A 19523-nucleotide genomic window follows, 5' to 3' on the forward strand; every position below is an offset into this window, starting at 1 on the left:
ACACACCCACACTTCCCAACACCGAAGGAGTAGGGTGACACCTCGATCTTGATACTAATCTATCGACTGGCTTCTCTCTAAAACACACACACACACACACACACTACCCGGCACCGAAGGAGTAGGGTGGCACATCGATCTTGATAATAATCTATCTACTCCTCTTTCAAACACACACACACACACTCGCTAGTTGTGCCTCTGTGCCTACCGCGCACACTCTCGATACGTCTTTCTCTCCCTCCTCCCCCCCAACAATGACATCAGAAGGGTGACAACTCGATTTGATCATAATCTGTCAATTGATTTCTCTCTCAAACATTGTGTCTCGGTGCCTCGCTCGGTAGCCCCCTCGATATGTAGACTTCTCGCGCGCGCACAGCTTTAGTGACGGCGACGCTGAACCCAGTGTTCCTTGTTTTTACCGGCCTCATGTGATAGTTTTAACCCTGTTTTCTGTTAATTAACAAGGCAACCCTTTGTTTGTTACTACTAGTGAATCTGAAATCATTCGGGGCAGACATAAAATATATCACTTCAACCCAATTATCGCAGCAACTATTTTAAAAGAAATTAGCTAGCTGCCCGTGCGTTGCACGAAACATCAAGATGCATTTGTATGAGTAGTTTATCTTGTGAGAGAAAAGGTTGAACGAGGGAAGGCCTTATTTGCGAACATGGAGAGACGTGTGGGTATATTTTTGCAAAATTGCCATAGTTTCTTTCCTATCCGTTAGATATAAATCCGGCGGTCTATATTGCAGGATGGCACGCACACCATCATCTCCAACTCTGTTTTCTACTCCATCCGTCCGAAAATACTTGTCATCAAAATGGATAAAAAGAGATGTATCTAAAACTAAAATACGTCTAGATACATTTCTTTTTATCCATTTTGATGACAAGTATTTCCGGACGGAGGGAGTATTTGTCTTTTTAGAGATTTCAACAAGTGACTATGACCAAACCTTACCAACATACTCAAAAAAGTAGTCCATAATTTTGATGTTACCCTCTTTTCTTGGCGGTGCAGTGCCATCTGGATACCTCATAAATAAATCAAGGAAAAATCTGACCCCTTCCTAAAAAGACATACGGAGCAAAATGAGTGAATCTACACTCTAAAATATGTCTATATACACATCCGTATGTGGTAGTCCATTTGAAATCTGAAAAAGACAAATATTTAGTAACGAATGGAGTATAAGAGTAGACATGGAGATATATCTCCAGCATGGTCTACAACAAAAATGTGCTGGGCTGGTTAGCGCCGGATGCTTGCAACGCGATGACATGAGTTCGAATTATGTCTTTTAACTTTAGATTTTTATATTATATATTACTCTACTTATTTAATATATACTTCTTTCACTACTGTACTGATAGTGGAACCCACAGAGTACTTAGAATACAAGATTAAGGATGGACTTGTTTCTTTTTAACTTTCTGTATGAAGTTGTAGCCACCCTGCAAGTCATGTGTACACTGTACATGCAATTAACTTTTTATAGAGGGACAATCATACAGGCAATTAACTCAAATGGATTGGATGTCACTCTATTATTTCCAGCATAAAGAGCATCTCCAATGGCAGCCAACAAATTTCCTCCCGCTTCCTTCCGCGGAGGACGACATCAAATGCCAGCGGCATATATTTTTACAACTCTAACCAACAAGATAAAATTCGTGCAAACACGGACTGATTTCATATAAGCATGAATGATTTCGTATAAAAAAGCCGGATCTTCATATAAACATGATGGATTTCATTATGTTTACATGAACTAAGAGGTGCCAATCCGGCTCTCTTGTATAATTAATACTCCCTCTGTCCGGAAAAACTTGTCCTTGAAATGGATGTATCTAGACTTATTTTAGTTCTAAATGGCCATCCGCGGATCCCTTTGTCTTCCTCATGTCCGTCAAACACTTGCGGGGTCGACGAAGGTCCTCGGAAGAGACGAAGCAGCAAAGAAACCACCTGAATTCGCAGTCGTCGCCTCGGCGGTGGCCTTCATGGGTCCCAAGTGGTGGCGGCCTCCCGTGTTCTACTTCTCCTCGATGATGGCGGCGGACACGGAGAAGCTGGCCACTGACTCGTCGCTCTCCATGCACCCAGCTTCTGTCTCTACCTACATGGTGCTGCCGCAGGCATGGGAGGCACGCCCACAGACACGGGAGGCGCGGCCACCGCAGACACTGGTGGCGCGGTACGATAGAGGGGTTTGCATGCGGGTTTAACGGAGGGGTTTAATTGAGGCGCCGGGCGTGCAGCGGGAGGCGCAGTACTATTCGATTTGACAACAGTAATGTGCCGTCAAATCACAAAGGCCCTCGCCTCTCGTGAAACCGACCGAGCTAGACTGCCCCGCCCTCTAGCCTTTTAAAAATGTATATACTCCACTTTTGTACATTAGTACTAGTATCGATGGATTGCGCCATGGAGCAAAACTTCAAATTAAAAAAAAGATGGTACATATAGAGAGCACTCATTGCCAAATTATGCATATAGTACTATTAAAAAGGCCTGTCACAATAATGGTGTCCAGCACAAGTGCACAACCCACCCTCAAATGAAACTAAGCACCCTGGAATTCTTTGACAAAACTAAGCACCCTGAAATTCTTTGACAACTAAACTGCTGGCTATATGATGTTGCCCATATATATTGTGCGTATATAATGTGAAGAAACGAGTGGTAGTACTATACCAACTAAAAGATGAAATGTAAGAAATACTAGTATGTATGTACTGAAGAGTTAAAGTAATGAGAAGAAACATAACATAGTTCTGCTAGGGGCTCAGCACAACACACCCCTCAAATTAAATTAAGCACACCTGAAATTAAACTTTGCAACTATTCCGGTAGACACTGCATTAGAACCACCATGAGCAACGACACTGCCACCTTACTCGGAGTCCTCGTCCATGTCCTCGACTTCGTCCTTGTCCCTCTTCCTCTTCGCCGATACTTCTTTGCTTGAACTGCACACTTGGCTCTTGCTCTTCATCCAACCCTTGTATATATTGAAACAAAGGTAGCCATCCATTGCAGCGTAGTGGATGTGGTCTATATATAGTACATTCCGCAGCCATGCATAACAATGAAACGTGTATGGAGGTTTCTCTAGTTTACCGTACGAAGGATGAACCATGGCTCCTGCTAGGGTCAGCATTGAAGGCTGACGAAGGGACACCAGCCGATTCTTCTGGAGGTCAAAGGTGTTGCCTACAATGAGGCCTATCCGACCCAGGACTTCCTTGTCGTTACCAAAGTCCACAGTAACGAATTTGACTAGGTTACTCTCGAGGAAGTCCTTAAAATCCAGGCATTCAACGTCGGCATGGCATATGTGGTAGACCAAGCATAAGTCATGCACGCAAACCTGGATCACGTCGGGCTTCTTCCTCTCTTCGTCCTTTAGATCCTTCTCTCGTCCCAGGACTGTGGTGTACTCAACATCTAGCCCAATGACCCACTCATCATCTGAGTCTTCGAACATGCGTCTGAAGCAAGAAAGGCATCCTTTCACCGTCGCGGAAGAACGAGTGTAGATGACATCAAACTCATCGCTGGTGATGGTTCTAACCTTGTACTCACCACCGATCGTGGAGATTTGGGATGCAATGGATTTGGGAGGAGGGTTAGGATTAGCAGAACTGTCGTAATGTGAAAGGGCAGGACGACTAGGAGCGAACCACCGTAGTATTAAAGGACGTGCGGGGACGAGTAGGAGCGAACTGCCAGCGTGCGAATGGCAGGGTAGTGGCTTTCCATTCTCCCATGATACGGACTTCCGAGAGCCCTTGGATCTGAGATCGAGCGGTTGCATGGCGTGATTCTAGACCTATGGGTGAATATCCTATCCTGGAGGGTTATTCTGCAAATTTTCAGCAACTTAGCATGCGACCGTTTGATCTCAGATCCAAGGGCTGCCAGCAGCCCGTATCATGGTCGCGCCTACCACGACCATCGCGTCGCACGCGCGGTCGTGCCCTTGGAGATTTAACACGGTGCATTAGGCTATCTGATGTTGGCATGTCATACATAGTCATCACTTAGTCACTCATACTACAACAAGGTTAGCTATAAGGTTGGATATAAGTGTATTTATTATTTTTACTCCTCTCTATCTCTTTCTTCGTACTCCCTCTGTCCCATAAAATAAGAACGTTTTTGACACTAGTGTAGTGCCAAAAACGTTCTTATATTATGGGACACAGGGAGTACTAGTATTTATTGCATTCGCCAAGGAGTGACCTCTTCCAATGAAATGGTGTGCTTATTAGTTTTTTGTTGCTAAGTTTGCTTCATTTAATTAGCTATAGACTCAAAATTATCTTTTCACCTAGGTACACGCGCTTAGCACCATTTCTTCCTTGGGTCACCAAACTAGTCTTTCTCTTCTTGATTAACTTGCCACGTCAGACTTTATGCCTATGTGGCAAGCTTAGCACCTGTAGGAGCAAGTAAGTACAATAGTGAGCTTTACATGGCATTTTTGCATATGTGGAGGAAAGAGAGGCAAGGAAAAAGTGGAGAAGTGGGCTCTGATGCAAGAACCAGCCTCTACTACATGGTGGAGCATTGGGAGAGGCACCTGTATGGAGGTGGTCAGGAATCGGGAGACTCACGCCGGTCGTAGCACCGCAGTTAAAATGATGATGGCAAGTCAAATCACGGGGCCCCACCTGTCCAGCAATAACTCGATGTCAAATCACATAGCCCTACATTTGCAGCAGCCTACTCCCTCGTCTTCTCGCGTCTCTGTCGAACTGACTAGGCGGAACTGCCCCGCCTACCGCGCAGGAAAAGCCCACGCAGTATACTCCCATCGCCTAGGTGACCAAGGTGGAGAGGAAAATGAGATAACTTAATGTTTAGTATTTGCTAAGGCTGGTTGTAATGGTACTAGCCTTAGAAATTTTGATGAGGTGTCATAGAATTAAATGAAGAAAGAGAGAGAGTTGAGTACTATGTGTCATATATGGCAATAAATAAAGTATTAAATGATACTAATATATGATACATGGCGCAGGAGTACTAAGTATTATTAATACAGTTTTGCTAGAACTCATCTAGATGAGATATAATTTGGTCTCATTCATCTTTTATAGCCATTGGATGTGATGCTATAAGATGCGTGTGTGCTGACGTGGGTTGTATTTGTTCTTGTTTTCGAAGTGAATGAGACCAAATTATATCTCATCTAGATGAGTTCTAGGTACTCCCTTATTAATATCATTGCGTGCAACAAACTGACCACTGCATGTCATGTTCGATAGTCTCAAGTCATTAAAAGCATACAAGCCCCACATCTCTTATTGGTTGATTCCTCTATTTATGTCAAAAAATAAGAAACAATGTGAGAGTTAATGCACCACGCCTATGTGTTTACTATTTGGTTTTCGTAAGATGACTTAATACTCACCTAGACGGAGGGAGTATTCGATTTGACAGCGGGTGGCACAGTTCCCGATACGACTTTAATGCAGACGAGGGAGGGAGTAGCGGTTCCCGATATGTTGAACGGCCAATGCATCCTCCTTCAATTAATGCATGAGGGAAGTAATGGGAGGAGGTCCGGGAAAAGAGGCTACATGATGTGAATGCAACACAGTTTGCCCTCATTGCCCTCATATAAAGGCGCCCCTCCATTCCAATGCATCTACCACATCGTACGCACCTAAGAATTTGCCTAAGCACCTACACTAAGCGCAAAAGAGCTCACTCCAGACCCATGGCAGCGATGCGCGTGAGCAGCCAGCGGTTGTGCTAGATGGTCCATGATGCCGGCCTACGGCATGGCATCGAGGATCGTCTCCAAACAGTGTTGGAGACCGGCTGGTGGATGGCCGCCGTCGACACCAACTACGACTCTCAGTTGGACCAGATGATCGTTGCCACCAGCAACAAGTTCACCGTCCTCAAGAAGCTCGCGGACGACATTGTCGTACTCCTCCAGCCCGCGCGCCCGGGCTCCTCATTGCGTGCCACCCTAATCGGCCTCCATGGCCGGAACCTCTTTCAAGCACTAGTGGCCCTGCGACTGCCCACCGACGCCATGAAGAATGTCCACCTAGAGGTCGCGCTCGCCGCGAGGCGCCTCACCCTGCAAGAATTCGTCGACCTACACATCCACATGTACGGGCAAATCGTGTACATAGGTATCTACAAGGCCAGTGAGGACGCTACGATGTTGGCCTTCCTCAACCAGCTGGAAGCCTTGGATGCCTTTGCTAAGAAGCACCTCGACCTCGCCACAAAAGCCGCCGCTCCTTAGCCACCGGTCGGTGTCCCGGTGCACTAAGTTGAGGAGGAGGAGGTCGTACATTCATGGATCCATCTTTCTTCTTGCCTTTTGTAACCACCACTGCGATCACATCATCGGGACCTTAATTCTTATTGTGATGTTGCATTCCCGTTCCAGTCAATACCGACATGTGCGATCCCATTGCTTAATTATATGCATCACTGTAACTAGTACTCCATCCATATATTTATAAGTTGTGCTTACCTTTTCAATCAACTTCGTGCAACGCGCGGGCATCTTGCTACAAACACTAGAATATGTCTATATAATCTATATGTGATAGTCCATTTGAAATCTCTAAAAAGACAAATATTTAGGTACGGAGGGAGTAATATATTAGGAGTATATCAAAACAATAGTGATTTCTTTCAAGTTTGTGAACAAATACTACTCTTCTACTACTTTGGATCCGCCGCAACACACGGGCACATTGCTAGTAAAAGGAAAAGGCCTGCCGCGTTCGCGTCGCACCCCCACATGCCCGGGAATCGGGAGTACTCCACGGCCCGTCTGGCACGACACATAGCTTAGGGAAGGCGTGTTGCCTAGCATTTTCACTTTCATGTGGGATCGCCGTTGAGCAAACCTACACCCCACCCGCCGCTAGGTTGGAAAACAGAAACGAGGGGAAGATCTAGTTGTAGCATGAAAGCCAAGAAATTTGGTGTCAGATGGGGCTCGTTGATAGAGTAGGAGCATTCCGTACTAGTACTACTCCTACTAGTACCAAGTTTATACTCCTAATACTATATTACTAGTACTAGCACTATACAACTAGTAGGTACGTGCACGACACAACATAGTAGGAACAAAAAACGGGAAGATCTTGTTTTGGGTGATTTATCTTTTTTTTAATCAACGTAGTATGAATAATATGATATGGGGGCACCCATGAAGCTTATGTGGCTTGGTTGCATGGCTACGAAAGGTTAGAGAAAAATAAATAGATAATGTGTTTAGAGTGCACTCCACTAAATAGATATACTTTGGATCCATTGCAATGGACCGGCACATCTATATCTATACCCCCTATATAGTGTGTGAACAACTTTGAAAGTTGGTCGTTGGATGAAGCCAATCCGACGATACAAAGATGGCAAATCCGAGCACTACTGTCCATTGGATATCATCCACCAGATTCTGCCACATGTATAATCTAGAAGACTCCATGGTTGAACTTAATTCATGACTAACTTTGCCACAACTAAGCTTAGGCAAAGTTATTAGTTCTCCAAAATGAGAGCCACAAGTTGGCAAGCCTAAGGGAATCTTGCCACATTTTTTGTGTGTATGGCATGTGGGGCCTTAGTGTGGCTTGCCTGTGGTGTGGCTTGAACCAAACACTCACCTAAGTTAATCAAACTTTCCTAACCTTACATTCCACCAGATTTTGCCACATGTTAGAATCTAAAAAACTCCACATGTAGAAGCATAATGCACAAACCACTAGAATCTCATGCGTGCAATGCATGTGTAGGGGCGGTGCGGCCGAGTGGGGTGAGGCGCACGTCGGGGGACGTGGTGCCGTGGGTTGGAGAGGCGTCATGGGAATCGCGAGATGAAACATGATGGTCATCGTAGTTGAACTTCCAAGGACAAGTTGTCATGTCTACGGACACATGCACTACATACCGATCACTGGAAGGAGTAGCATAGAAAGCTATATATGCGGATAAATATTTCCTTATAGTCAAGCGGACCCAGGCTACTACTCTGTTCCAAAGACATGCACACCATCGAAATAGTCCATCTATATCAATATACACCGAGAGGGAATAATTTTTTTTACAAGAGAGGAAATAGTTCGTCCATCCATAATGCCCTCCTGCTGGTGCAGCCTTTTCTTCTTCTTCTTGTTGTTGTTCTCATTTTCTATGGGAGACGGCTTCGCAACAAGCTCTTTGGACCTTGCAGCTATCTCGAAACGCACACGGGCATCGAGGGCAGCATATTTTATCCGCTCGTACGTCAAGGGATAATTATCCCATCCAGACGACCTTAATGCCACCGTCTCATCACCCTTCTGAAGATTTGTACCGAGCACAAAATTTGCTACGTCGAATAGGGATGGTGTCTGTTTATCACAATCTTCTATAGGAATTTTGATTCTGGTTTGTAGGTCAGCGATGCTTTTCAAATCAAGGTTGTATGGCTCCATCTTCTGTTTGTGCCCTTCGATGGCTGCCCCACAGAACTATACGTCCTCCCGAGACAAGAAATCGTGAAGCTCACCTAGTATGGAGGGCGAGTGTATGATGTAGTACACCAAAACATCATCTTTGAGGCACAGCTGAAGGACGGCGGTGCGCTGGATCTTCCCAGGGGCACGCTCCATGTACTCTATGTCAAGACCGATGGCCCTCGTCTCTACCTTTTCGAGGGAGTTCGATACATTGTTGATCCACTGCCGAACAACCCTTGGGTGGATGGTGACGGTGGCAACTATGCTCATCGAGCCTTCAACGAGGACATGTTGGATGCTAAAAACCTGCATCTCGATCTCTTTCGCCATTTGGAACCGCTAGAATGCAGGGCTGTGGTTTGGAGAATTAGGATTAGATGGCTAGTCTAACTGAAGTAGTAGATGATTATTTAAAGAGGTTAAAACAATGTGAACGCAGTGGGGTTTGGATGCAAATGAAGACGAAGGGGAGGTGAAGAAGCTGTAACACCCCCAGTGTCATGCTATAGTAACCCTCTGTGATCAAACTAATCATTTTTCCAAACAGTGCTTAATCAACTTTGTTCAATATCCCATTTGAAATTCTAGTCAATTCAAATTCAAGTGAAGTTAGAAGTTGCTCAAAAGTTGCTGGAAAAATGTTCATCATTTGTCAAAAATTCTGTAACAATTATTTGTTAAGGAACACAACGTCACTTTTGTGCAAAGATGAGCATTAGCAATTATAACAGCACCAATTCAGCATTTTTAAATGCTATCCTATTTATGGAAATACCAAATGAATTCTTCTGGTCTCCAAAATATTTGTGGCACTGTCTAAGATCACCAGGGAATAAAAAGGGTACTTCCCATATTTTTCCTAAGTAAATAGCATGCCCAATATTTTCTTACCCATCTCTGTTTATTAAAAAATAGAAAGCAAAGAAAGGAAAAGAAGAAGAGAGCCCCGTGCCTCACCTGGACTTCGGCCCACCCGAGCCAGCTGGCCCAGCTAGGCCGGCCCACTCCCCCTCCCCGGTCATCCCTCTCCTCTCTGTTCACGCGACCGAGCCCCTCCCCCTATCTCGTTCCCATCGGACCAGGCGCGGCGCCCCGCGCTGCCACGTCGGCGGCGAGGTGATAAGGGCAGCCCCGACGCCTCGGGCTCCCTCCCCACTCGCCCACTCCACCCAGCTCTTCCTCTCCGCCTTCCCCTCTCCCCACCAGATCCCCTTACATCCCTCCCCCAACATCTTCGTCGCCGCCCGCCGTCGTCCACACAACCACCGATCGCCTCTCATCTCGCCGGTGTGTCCAGGAGCATCCTCATCCTTGCCTACATCGTCTACATCGACCCGTTCGAGCTCAACATCGCCACCACGTGGATCGGCCCCGTCTTCCTCGTCTTCGCCCCGCTGGCCGTCGTCATCAACCACCTTCTTCAATCTCTGCCGTCGGCGATCTCCTTCGATCTGCTACCGTTCGTCCACCCCGGCGTCCACGAGCCGTCCACACGACCTCACAGTGAGCACCACAGCAAAAGCCCCATGTTTCCCGTTCGATTCCTCCCCGTAGCTGCCATCCCCACTTGTAGCGTTGACCCCGTCTATCCCATGCTCCGGCCGCTGCCGTTTAGTCGCAATAGATGGGAGTTCGCCCCATCCACGCACGCGCTTGACCGTCCACACATGGACGCGCTCGCGCACTCGCTCGCGTTGTGCCTACCGCCGCTCCCCTGCCTCGGTTTGGCTGCGCTTGTCGCGAGCTCCTAGCTGCCCCGGCCGCACCCGCCGGCGCGTGCTACATCGTCACGCACGCCCGGGTCGTGCCCGCGCGCAGCTCCTGTGCTACGGCCATGTTTCTCGCCTGCTGCGTTGCTGCTTGCCTCGCCGCTGCTGCTGCCCTTGCTGTTGGCGCCTGCTACTGCACTACTGCTGCTCCGGTTGCTGCTCTTCTAGTGCTGGTTACTACTGCTCTATCTTCCTGCTACTACGTTGTTGCTTGTTGCTGATAATGACCATGGCCGCCGTGGTTCTGCCCCCATGAGTGTTGGCCGTGGCACAACCACTAGATGTGAGAACGGCCCTGTCCAATTAGTTTAGTGTTAATCACTAGTTAGGTTAGTTACTAGCCTATGGCAGGTGGACCCCATTTAGTTAAGTCTATGCCATGTGGGGCATGCCTTCCTTTTTGACCAGTCAAATTGACTTGGTCAATTTGGATTAATTAAATGCAGAAATCTCAGAATATTTGTTAAACTTTGAAATATCATTTTAAATTCAACCGTAAGTCAGATGAAAATGTTTTCTACATGAAAGTTGCTCAGAATGACGAGACGAATCCGAATACCCGATCCGTTTGAATGGCACACGTCCGTAGCATAGAGAACATGCAACCTTTCCCCCCGTTTCATCGGTCCGAAAATGCCAAACTTCGGGGAAACATTACCGGATGTTATCCCCTTCGCTGGTAACGTATAGCACCGCGTTAGAACACGTCTAGCTCTGCCTGTTGTCCTGTTATACACTTGCTTGCTATGTATTTACTGTTTCTTCCCCCTCTTCTCTCCGGTAGACCCTGAGACCAATGATGCCCCTGTGATCGACTACGTCGACGACGACCCCTCCTTGCCAGAGCAACCAGGGAAGCCCCCCTTTTAATCATCCCGATATCGCCCATTCCATTCTCTCATGCTTGCATTAGATTTTTCTACTATTATTGATTGCGCCTATTCTGATGCATAGCCTGCTTTTGTATCTGCTCTTGTACCTTACCTGCTTATCCTAAACTGCTTAGTATAGGTTGGTTAGTGATCCATCAGTGACCCCCACCTTGTCCTTGTTGCCCCTGCTTCATCATTGAAGACCCGATCAACGGGATCGAAGACCTGGCCCCGGCACCGCACATCACTTTCCCCTTAGTTGCTCGACACTGCTGGGTTACTATCGAGTGCCGAGGGTGAGACCACTATAGCACTTCTGATGTTAACCCTGTAGTGTAGCTATTCGGTCATGGTCATCGAGGGTGATTCCGCCTTAACCACTTCCGACACGACTCTGTCGTGCAACCCCTCAAGTGTGAACCTCGGGGGTGATTCCTCTTACGTTCACCTTGATGATTACATCAAGTGGAATTCACCGGGAGTGATTCCTCGGGTTTTCCCCTTGATGATTGGACACACGGATACTTGGACTTTACAACTGTTACATGGAAAGGCGGGTCGACCCTGAGGGGTACCCGCGAGTGATGAGGAGTCGGGTTGACCTGGAAGGTGCCTGAGAGTTGAATACGAGGCGTGGCCGGGCATTCTTAGCCCTTGCCGCAAGTCCTCGAGACGGGGCAACGGGGTCACATCTTTCGTGAGTCTCTGCTTGTTACCGCGCGTTCCTAATCCACTACGATTTGGATATTTGATCCGAGGGGCCTCTGGTCTGATAGCACTAACCATCACGTGGGCATAGTATGGGCGTTCTGCGTCGTATGCATCAGCCGAAGCTTAATAGACGTCAGCGACTAAGCAGCGTGCGCCGGGTTGGACTGGTAAGCACCTACCTTTTTTAAGGAGGTAGCTAGGTCTGCTCACCGGCCGCCCACGCAACGTGCAGGAGTTCCCGGGGAGATGGCCGATGACCCCTGGGGGGCATAGGTTTAGTCCGGCGTGCTTGGCCTCTCTATTAAGCCTAGGTCGGGTTGCGGCGTATTGTTTAGCCGAGGCCGGGCATGACCCAGGAAAGTGTGTCCGGCCGGAGTTAATCAAGCATGGTGGATAAGTTGGTGCACCCCTGCAGGGAAGAAAACATCTATCAATAGTCTATCCTACGGTAACGGACACTCGGAGTTGTATCTTGATCGATACAAGTAGAACTGGATACATGTGATGAGAATTGGATGGTGATGAGAATTGGATTGTGATGATAATTGGATAGTATGGCTCTGGGATTTCTTTCTCGCAGGGAGTCGAGAAAGGATCTCTGGCCGAGGTTGATAACACTACTACTACTTTAGTTTATGCTACTCTACTCCCTTCTGTTTGCTGCAAGATGGTGGTTTCCAGAAGATGCTAGTCTTCGATAGGACTAGGCCTTCTCTCTATTCTGGCATTTCTGCAGCCCAGTCCACATATACAGCCTTCCTTTGGTAATGTTGCATATGTAGTGTAGATCCTTGCTTGTGAGTACTTTGGATGAGTACTCACGGTTGCTTTGCTACCCCTTTCCCCCCTTCTTTCTTCTTTCTGGTTTTTGCAACCAGATGGTGGAGTCCAGGAGCCAGATGCCACCTTTGACGACTGCTACTACCCCGAGGGCGCCTGCTACCACGTGATGGAGACTGTCGATGACCAGGAGTAGTTAGGAGGCTCCCAGGCAGGAGGCCTTGCCTTTTTGATCGATGTTGCTTTTGTGCTAGCCTTCTTAAGGCAAACTTGTTTAACTCATGTCTGTACTCAGATATTGTTGCTTCCACCGACTCGTTTGTATTCGAGCTTATGTATTCGAGCCCTTGAGGCCCCTGGCTTGTAATATAAAGCTTGTATTATTTTAATTTGTGTCTAGAGTTGTGTTGTGATATCTTCCCGTGAGTCCCTGATCTTGATCGTACACATTTGTGTTTATGATTAGTGTATGATTGAGTCAGGGGCGTCACAGAAGCTAAGGAAAATCGGTTCCCGATGGAGAAGTAAATGGGAAAAGTGGCGTGCAAGCAGTTGATTAGACGGCTAGGTAGACTAAACGAAAAGGCTATGCGGATAGACTGATGAGTCGTACCTGTTTGTGTACGTGCCCATCCTTCCGGATAGGTGGGACCTATGCAAACAGATAAAAAATGTGTCATAGCTTTTCTTTTGAGCGCGTGAGTGGGAGACACAACATTCTCTGGTTAAGGAATACTCCCTCCGTTTAGGTGAGTATAAGTCACCTTATGAAAATCAGGTTTTCCCAAAACCTTTAGGCGTGGAGCATTAACTTCCTGCTCGATCCCCTCCCAGCCTCGTTAGCCAGCATTCTCTTCCTCTACTGTCGTGTTCTACCTTTCCATTTTTCCTCTTCTCAAGTGTGGAACGATCTGCATGCTGTCCTTGATGCACTAGAACGACCACTGCATGCATCGCGGCAGGGCGTTGATTGGGCATGCATGAGAATTTGGTTCTGCTCGCAATATGGATGATACCTGAACGATGAAGTGAACAGGCATGCTAGCACGGGAGACCTATTTCCGCTATACAATACTGGAGTACTCATGTTCCTACTAGTAGTAGTAGTAGTACAACTGTGGTACACTTGATGGTCAAAATACTATTCATCCGGTCCTCACAGTGAAGTGACAACACCCTGCGCCTGACACTAGTCCAGGCGGCGTGTTCGGGTTACCAAAGTGAGCCTCACCCTGTGCACTGTGCAGTATGTCACCGCCACTGTACAACACATTGGCGCCTCGCCTCGTCTCCCTCTCCGCTCCCATAGCACCACTCCATCTCCATCTCCTTCTCCGTCTCCGTCTCTATCTCATTGTGCCCCCGTGTACTGTCGCATCACTCGCCTCCCCCAGTACCACTATTCCCTCGCTAGCCGCTCCAGCACCGACAGCCTTCTCCCTCGTAAATCAAGCCCCCCAAAACCCCCCACCTTCCAAACTCCACCATGGCCGAACGCGAACCGCGCAACATCCATATGAGCCGTGATTGGAGCAATCTCCCCAGTGACATCCTCGACCTCTGTTGTTCGTATATGGATATGTTGAGCGCCCTGCGGCTGGCTGCATGCTCGAGGGACATGCACACAGCCATCATCGAAGCGAGGCCTAAGCTTTTCAGGACACCCTGCTTGCTGCTATCTGGTCTTGCGAGATTGGCTCACCATGATACGAAGGCGTACATGATGCCCATGGACTTCAATCCAATCTCCATTAGCCGAAACTTCTTTGCGGGTATGTAGTGGGTCGTCGTACATCATTTCCCTCGACATCGTTCCGATCACCATTGCTCGAAACTTCTTGGCAGGTATGTACTGGGTCGGCATGAACTCCCACTGGATGGATGCCTTTAGAGAAGACGATAAAAAGTTGGTGCTCGTGAACTTCCAGACCTCCCATGATATTATCCTTCCTCCGTTGGATTATATAGAGTATTACCATCGCAATCCAAGTCATGTAGATTACCACGTCAGTTGGACGGACCTTGTTTTGCAGAAGATTGTAATCTGCCAAGTGCCCACACGACATGCGAATTACGCAGACTTCAAGCTAATTGCCTTGTTCGACCATGGACTCTCCTATCTTTACATTGGTGCCTTCTTTAGTTGGAGACAACTCAGCTCACAGTGGATCATCGTCAAAGCTGATACACACTTCTATGATGCTATTGAACACAATGGCATCATCTATGCGATCGACAAAGCAGATGGCACCACGTATTGCTAGGACAGCGTGTGTAAGTTGTTTCCATCTCATGTTAATGATGATGCCATGACACTGTTTGAACTTTTTGTGATGATTGGCATATCCCTGTTTGAGCAGAATTTGAGTAGAACTATGGCAATGTATTAGAGATGACGTAAATCAGCTATATTTGGAATGAGTTAATTCATGCGATTGTGACCATGTCATTACAGCCAATTTGTACCCTGAATAATCAAACGGTTAGGAATATATGGATATTACCCTTATTCTACAGTAATCTATATACTACTACTGAATATGAGTGTCTATCAATGGCCATGTTAGTATTCTCATTTTCATGCTGTAGAAACATGCACCACACTGTTGGTTTCATCTAGCCATACATTAGGGAAGTAAATGTGCATATGGAGAACTCTATATTTGGAAGTAGTGAAATCATGCAATGCTTACCATGTGTACATACCTAAATTCGCCCTTCAGCAATCAATGGCTAGAATAATATTCTCACAAAAAATTTGCCCATAGAACACGAGTATATAACAACGCATGCTCTGTTAGTTACCTTGAAGAATTTGTTTGTGAGGACAGAACATGATTACATAACATGCATGACATGGTAGTTTCCTGTGAAGAATCGATTGCGAGATAACATGAGTATAACCATGCATGGCACTTCTATATTTTTGAACCCAGTATACATTTCCCTGTATTTTCCTCCCAGTTCCAACAGGGACATATCAATGTTGTTTCTTGCATTATCCTACTCATACTCTGAACAAGCTGATCTTACATTAACAATGCCTATCCTTCTTGATATGATGCGGTGTCCCTATAGTTACTGCCCTTTGTAATCACACCACCTTTGCCAAAAACAGGGAAGCATAACTGGTTCCTCGCTTGATCAGATGACGGCAAAAGACTGATGATCATTCGGACACATGAGCCGGAAAAGTTATATTGCAAAAACCCCACTGTATACAAGCACCATGTAATACGTGAGTATCCGGACAGTGGCTGTTACGTCTATGAGCAGGATACCAGCTTGTTGGGGCCTTTAGGATTTTTTAGTTGGAGGCGGGTAAACAGCCTTGGTTCACAGTCTCTGTTTCTCGGACTCAATTATCCGATTAACCGTTGGCAAGGAAATTGATGGCAGAGAGGCTCTGTTTGCTATGGAAAACTGTGTTTGCACAGTGAGCCCTAGGAGTTCGGGAGCAAACTCCCCTGATTGTCAATGATACAGCCTGCAACCAAAAGAAGGTAAGAATGACAAAGGCATCTGGATTAACTTTGATCCTTGGATACCTCAGTTATGACATGCAGTGATGTGGTTCAAGCCTTCAGGTTGACAGGTAATTGGGCTGTTGCATCGAAAGGGTGGAGTACTTGTGTCTCCAGATCACTGGTCGCTGAAGCGGGGCTGCAAATTATGATGGTGTTGGATCATCTCTTCGAATGAGTTTGTTGTCTTTGCTGCTGGTTCTGGATGGGTAGTTCTTTCTTTTGTTATGCATATTCCTTGTCATTTGGTCATCCTCGTCTATGTCACTCTTACTATATAATAGTTGCTTCTGTTTAGAATGCCATTCTCGTCTGGATCACGAGAGTCTGAGCGCTGCAGATGGGTGCGTTTTGGTGGTGTAGCAAGACTTCTTATGAACTATCATGTCTTGCTCTTTATGTCAGTAGTAGTCACTAGTCAGTGTTTGAATGTTGTATATATATCGTTGTTTCGAACTGTTTATTGTTTCGAACTACTGGTGGGCTAAATGAGGGCATCACCATTCTCCAGTGTTCAGAGTATATCTCCTTTTTTCAAGTTATATAATTTGAGCTCAGTGTCTTTTCGATGATGTATACTTGTTTGGGCCAGTGAGGTGTCGTTGAATATGGGCCGAGTAGTAACGCAATGCCAAACAGGTCAATTATGACTCTCAGGTCGGGCTCTCAAAAGATCCTGGAAAAAAAGGTCGGTCTCTCCAAAAAATAAAGAATAAGGACTCTTAGGCCGACATGTGGGCGCCATCGGTGTTTTCGTGTGCTTGCGCGCCGAGAGCATATTGGCGCGTGCTCGAAATTCATGCTACCTTTTCATCCCCAGTCTCCTGCCCCTCCCCCACCTCTGGAATCTCAATTCCTACTCCAGTTCCCCCAAATCCCCCTCCTGTACTCCCTGTACTCAAGCGCACTATCATGTCGCTGGTTAACGCGGATCTTCGAGCCGGAGATCCTGAGGTCTGTCCTGCCTTTGGTCGCTGCATGCTGTAGCTCAACAGTGGCATGGCGGCGCTTGACGACCAGTTTGCCGGCAAAGTGCTGATGGTAACCATCAATGGCGACCGGCCTCCCGTCTCGCCGAACGACCTTGTCAAAGCTCTAGGCATTTCGCACGACATCCAAATAAGTTACTTGATCGTCGAAGTCTGTCTGCCACCGGCTGATTTCTACGTCAGGTTCCGGACAACTTTCAACTACAGTCGTGTGTTCGAATCCTCCCAGCATTTGTTCTACGATGGCGGGCTGGTGAGCTTTGATTGGTGGCACCCAGGATGGGGCTCGGTGCCCTCTGAGCTTGAGTTTTTAACAAAGCTTACCTTCCACAGCATGCCTCCACGTGCTTGGAACAGCGAGTCCATGAACGAGCTTATCAACGACCTTGGAGGTGAGCTTGTAAGTATGTTTGTTCCCCTAGACAGCTGGGCTCTGATGGTTATGGCATGGATGAAGAAGCCGTCCACCATACCAAAGGTGATTGGTGTTGAGATACCGTTGCAGGAACTGGGGTTGTACTATTCGTCGCCACCAAGGCCGCCACGGACCATGTTAGGGATGTACCTGTATCGAGTGTTCGTGCATGTCGAAGAACTGGTCAATCCATCAATCGAAGTCCTGCCGCCGCTGCTGGTGCCAGGGTCCGTCGATGACGTCCATTACAGGAGTCAACGTCAGACTTTCCCCGTGTTGCTCGGGACGATGGATGGCACAGGGCCTACTCCATCGCGCGGCGGAGGCCACAGCTTCTTTGGGAGAAGAGGCAGGGCTGGCTGCCTGGATGTGCTCTAATTTGAGGTAACAACTGAATCTTGTCACATACTAGTTAAATCCAAGCTATGGTTGTGAAGCACTGATATGCCAGTACATTTGATTGTGACCTGTTCTAATTTTGTACCTGAACTTTTTTTAGAAAGGGTAGTACATCAACTTAATGTGCTAGCAGAACTTATTGTGTTGTCTATCTGTTTTCTTTGCACAGCATTCAAGATATTTCCCTGTCATTGATAAAGATGATGAACCGTTATATACGACGTTGTTGGTTTCAACACAGCCCTACCCGTAGTGATCCACTGCTTCCATCCTGATTGTGCCGCCTGCGTGAAATTTTTGTATGCAAGTTCAGTGTGCTATGATGTTCTATATGATTGTGTCAACTATATAAGTTTTTTACTGAGCATCAGCAATGCATATGGCTGAAAGATGTATTTACGAGCATCGACCGATGGGTCTCTCTCTCTATCTCTCTCTCTCTCACACACACACACATACACACACGCGCACACACGCGCACCCGCACAAGTGGGACCCGTTGAATTATTTATTTGCTCATGACAGCTTTTAATTAGGTTCCACTGTAATCTCACTTTTTTCTTAAGTTATTAATTGAGCTAAGTGACTTCAAAAAGTTGTACAGAAGCCTTGTTTGGGCCTTTCCGGCGTCGTTGAATGTGGGCTGAGAGGCCATGTTAGGTTGTACTATACTACACATGCCTTCTTTTTCAACATCAGCAATGCAACTGGGCCGACAGTTGTACACAGTATCCGGGTCAACTTGTTATTCTCCGCCCCGCTGGGCTGCAAACTTTCCTAGGAGGTATGCATTAGGCTTAACAACAAAATGGAGTTTAAGAAATAATAAATATGATGTAATTATAATAACTGGGCAGTAACTATGCACCAAACGCATAATTAGTTCAAAAATATATTATTTTTGGAATTTGAAAATTTTAATTTCATTACTTGTTCCGCGCGCAATATTTCGTTGGATTTTAACGTAATACAACTTTATTTTGAAATAATATTTAACCTGAGTAGAAATTTCAGATAAAAATATTTTGGATCCCATCAAAATGTGGGAATTTTTTTTGAATTCTGATTTGAGCGGTTGCTTGAAATTATTAATCGTTGTCCTAGCGAGAAGTTGAGCTGTACTTTTAACAAACTGTAAATGGGCTGTAGTAAATTCCATTAGAATTAAAAAATGGGATGTACATTCTTACAAATTGCAAATGGGTTATATGTTCTCTGCCAAATCCGAGCTATGGGCCTACTAAGTTGACGCGTACCAAGGGCTTTGTCAACTTAGTCAATATAAATGATTCTAGCTACAGTGATCGTACGATGTCCATCCAACGGCTGTAGTGCTTCTTCAACCTCTGGTCTTCTTGCGCCAACCGCCCAAAGCAGCGCCAGTCGTGTCGCGTGCTCCTGCCTCCGTGGCCGACTGTGATGCCCCGGAGGCCTCACCGCCCCGTACTACTCCCACCGCTGGCCAGGCCATCCCTCTACTCACCCACACCCCCTGTTATTCTGCGGCGATGGCAGCCTCACACCGCAGCCGAACCAGTGAACCCTCGTACTCCTCTCCGCATGGGCTT

The 19523-nt window shown here is 46.7% G+C and overlaps 1 protein-coding gene across 1 annotated transcript in view; it reads left to right on the forward strand.

The window, feature by feature from the left end:
* Window positions 1-12890, forward strand: part of LOC119361241 — a 29000-nt gene extending 16110 nt beyond the window's left edge. The window contains exons 2-3 of the mRNA XM_037626547.1: window positions 9547-9999; window positions 12727-12890. Of these exons, the coding sequence (XP_037482444.1) occupies window positions 9547-9999; window positions 12727-12824 (551 nt within the window). The 3' untranslated portion in view covers window positions 12825-12890. The remainder of the gene's footprint in view (window positions 1-9546; window positions 10000-12726) is intronic.
* The last annotated feature ends 6633 nt before the right edge of the window (window positions 12891-19523 follow it).

This window comes from Triticum dicoccoides, chromosome 2B (genome assembly GCF_002162155.2).
Source record: "Triticum dicoccoides isolate Atlit2015 ecotype Zavitan chromosome 2B, WEW_v2.0, whole genome shotgun sequence".
Lineage (NCBI taxonomy): Eukaryota > Viridiplantae > Streptophyta > Magnoliopsida > Poales > Poaceae > Triticum > Triticum dicoccoides.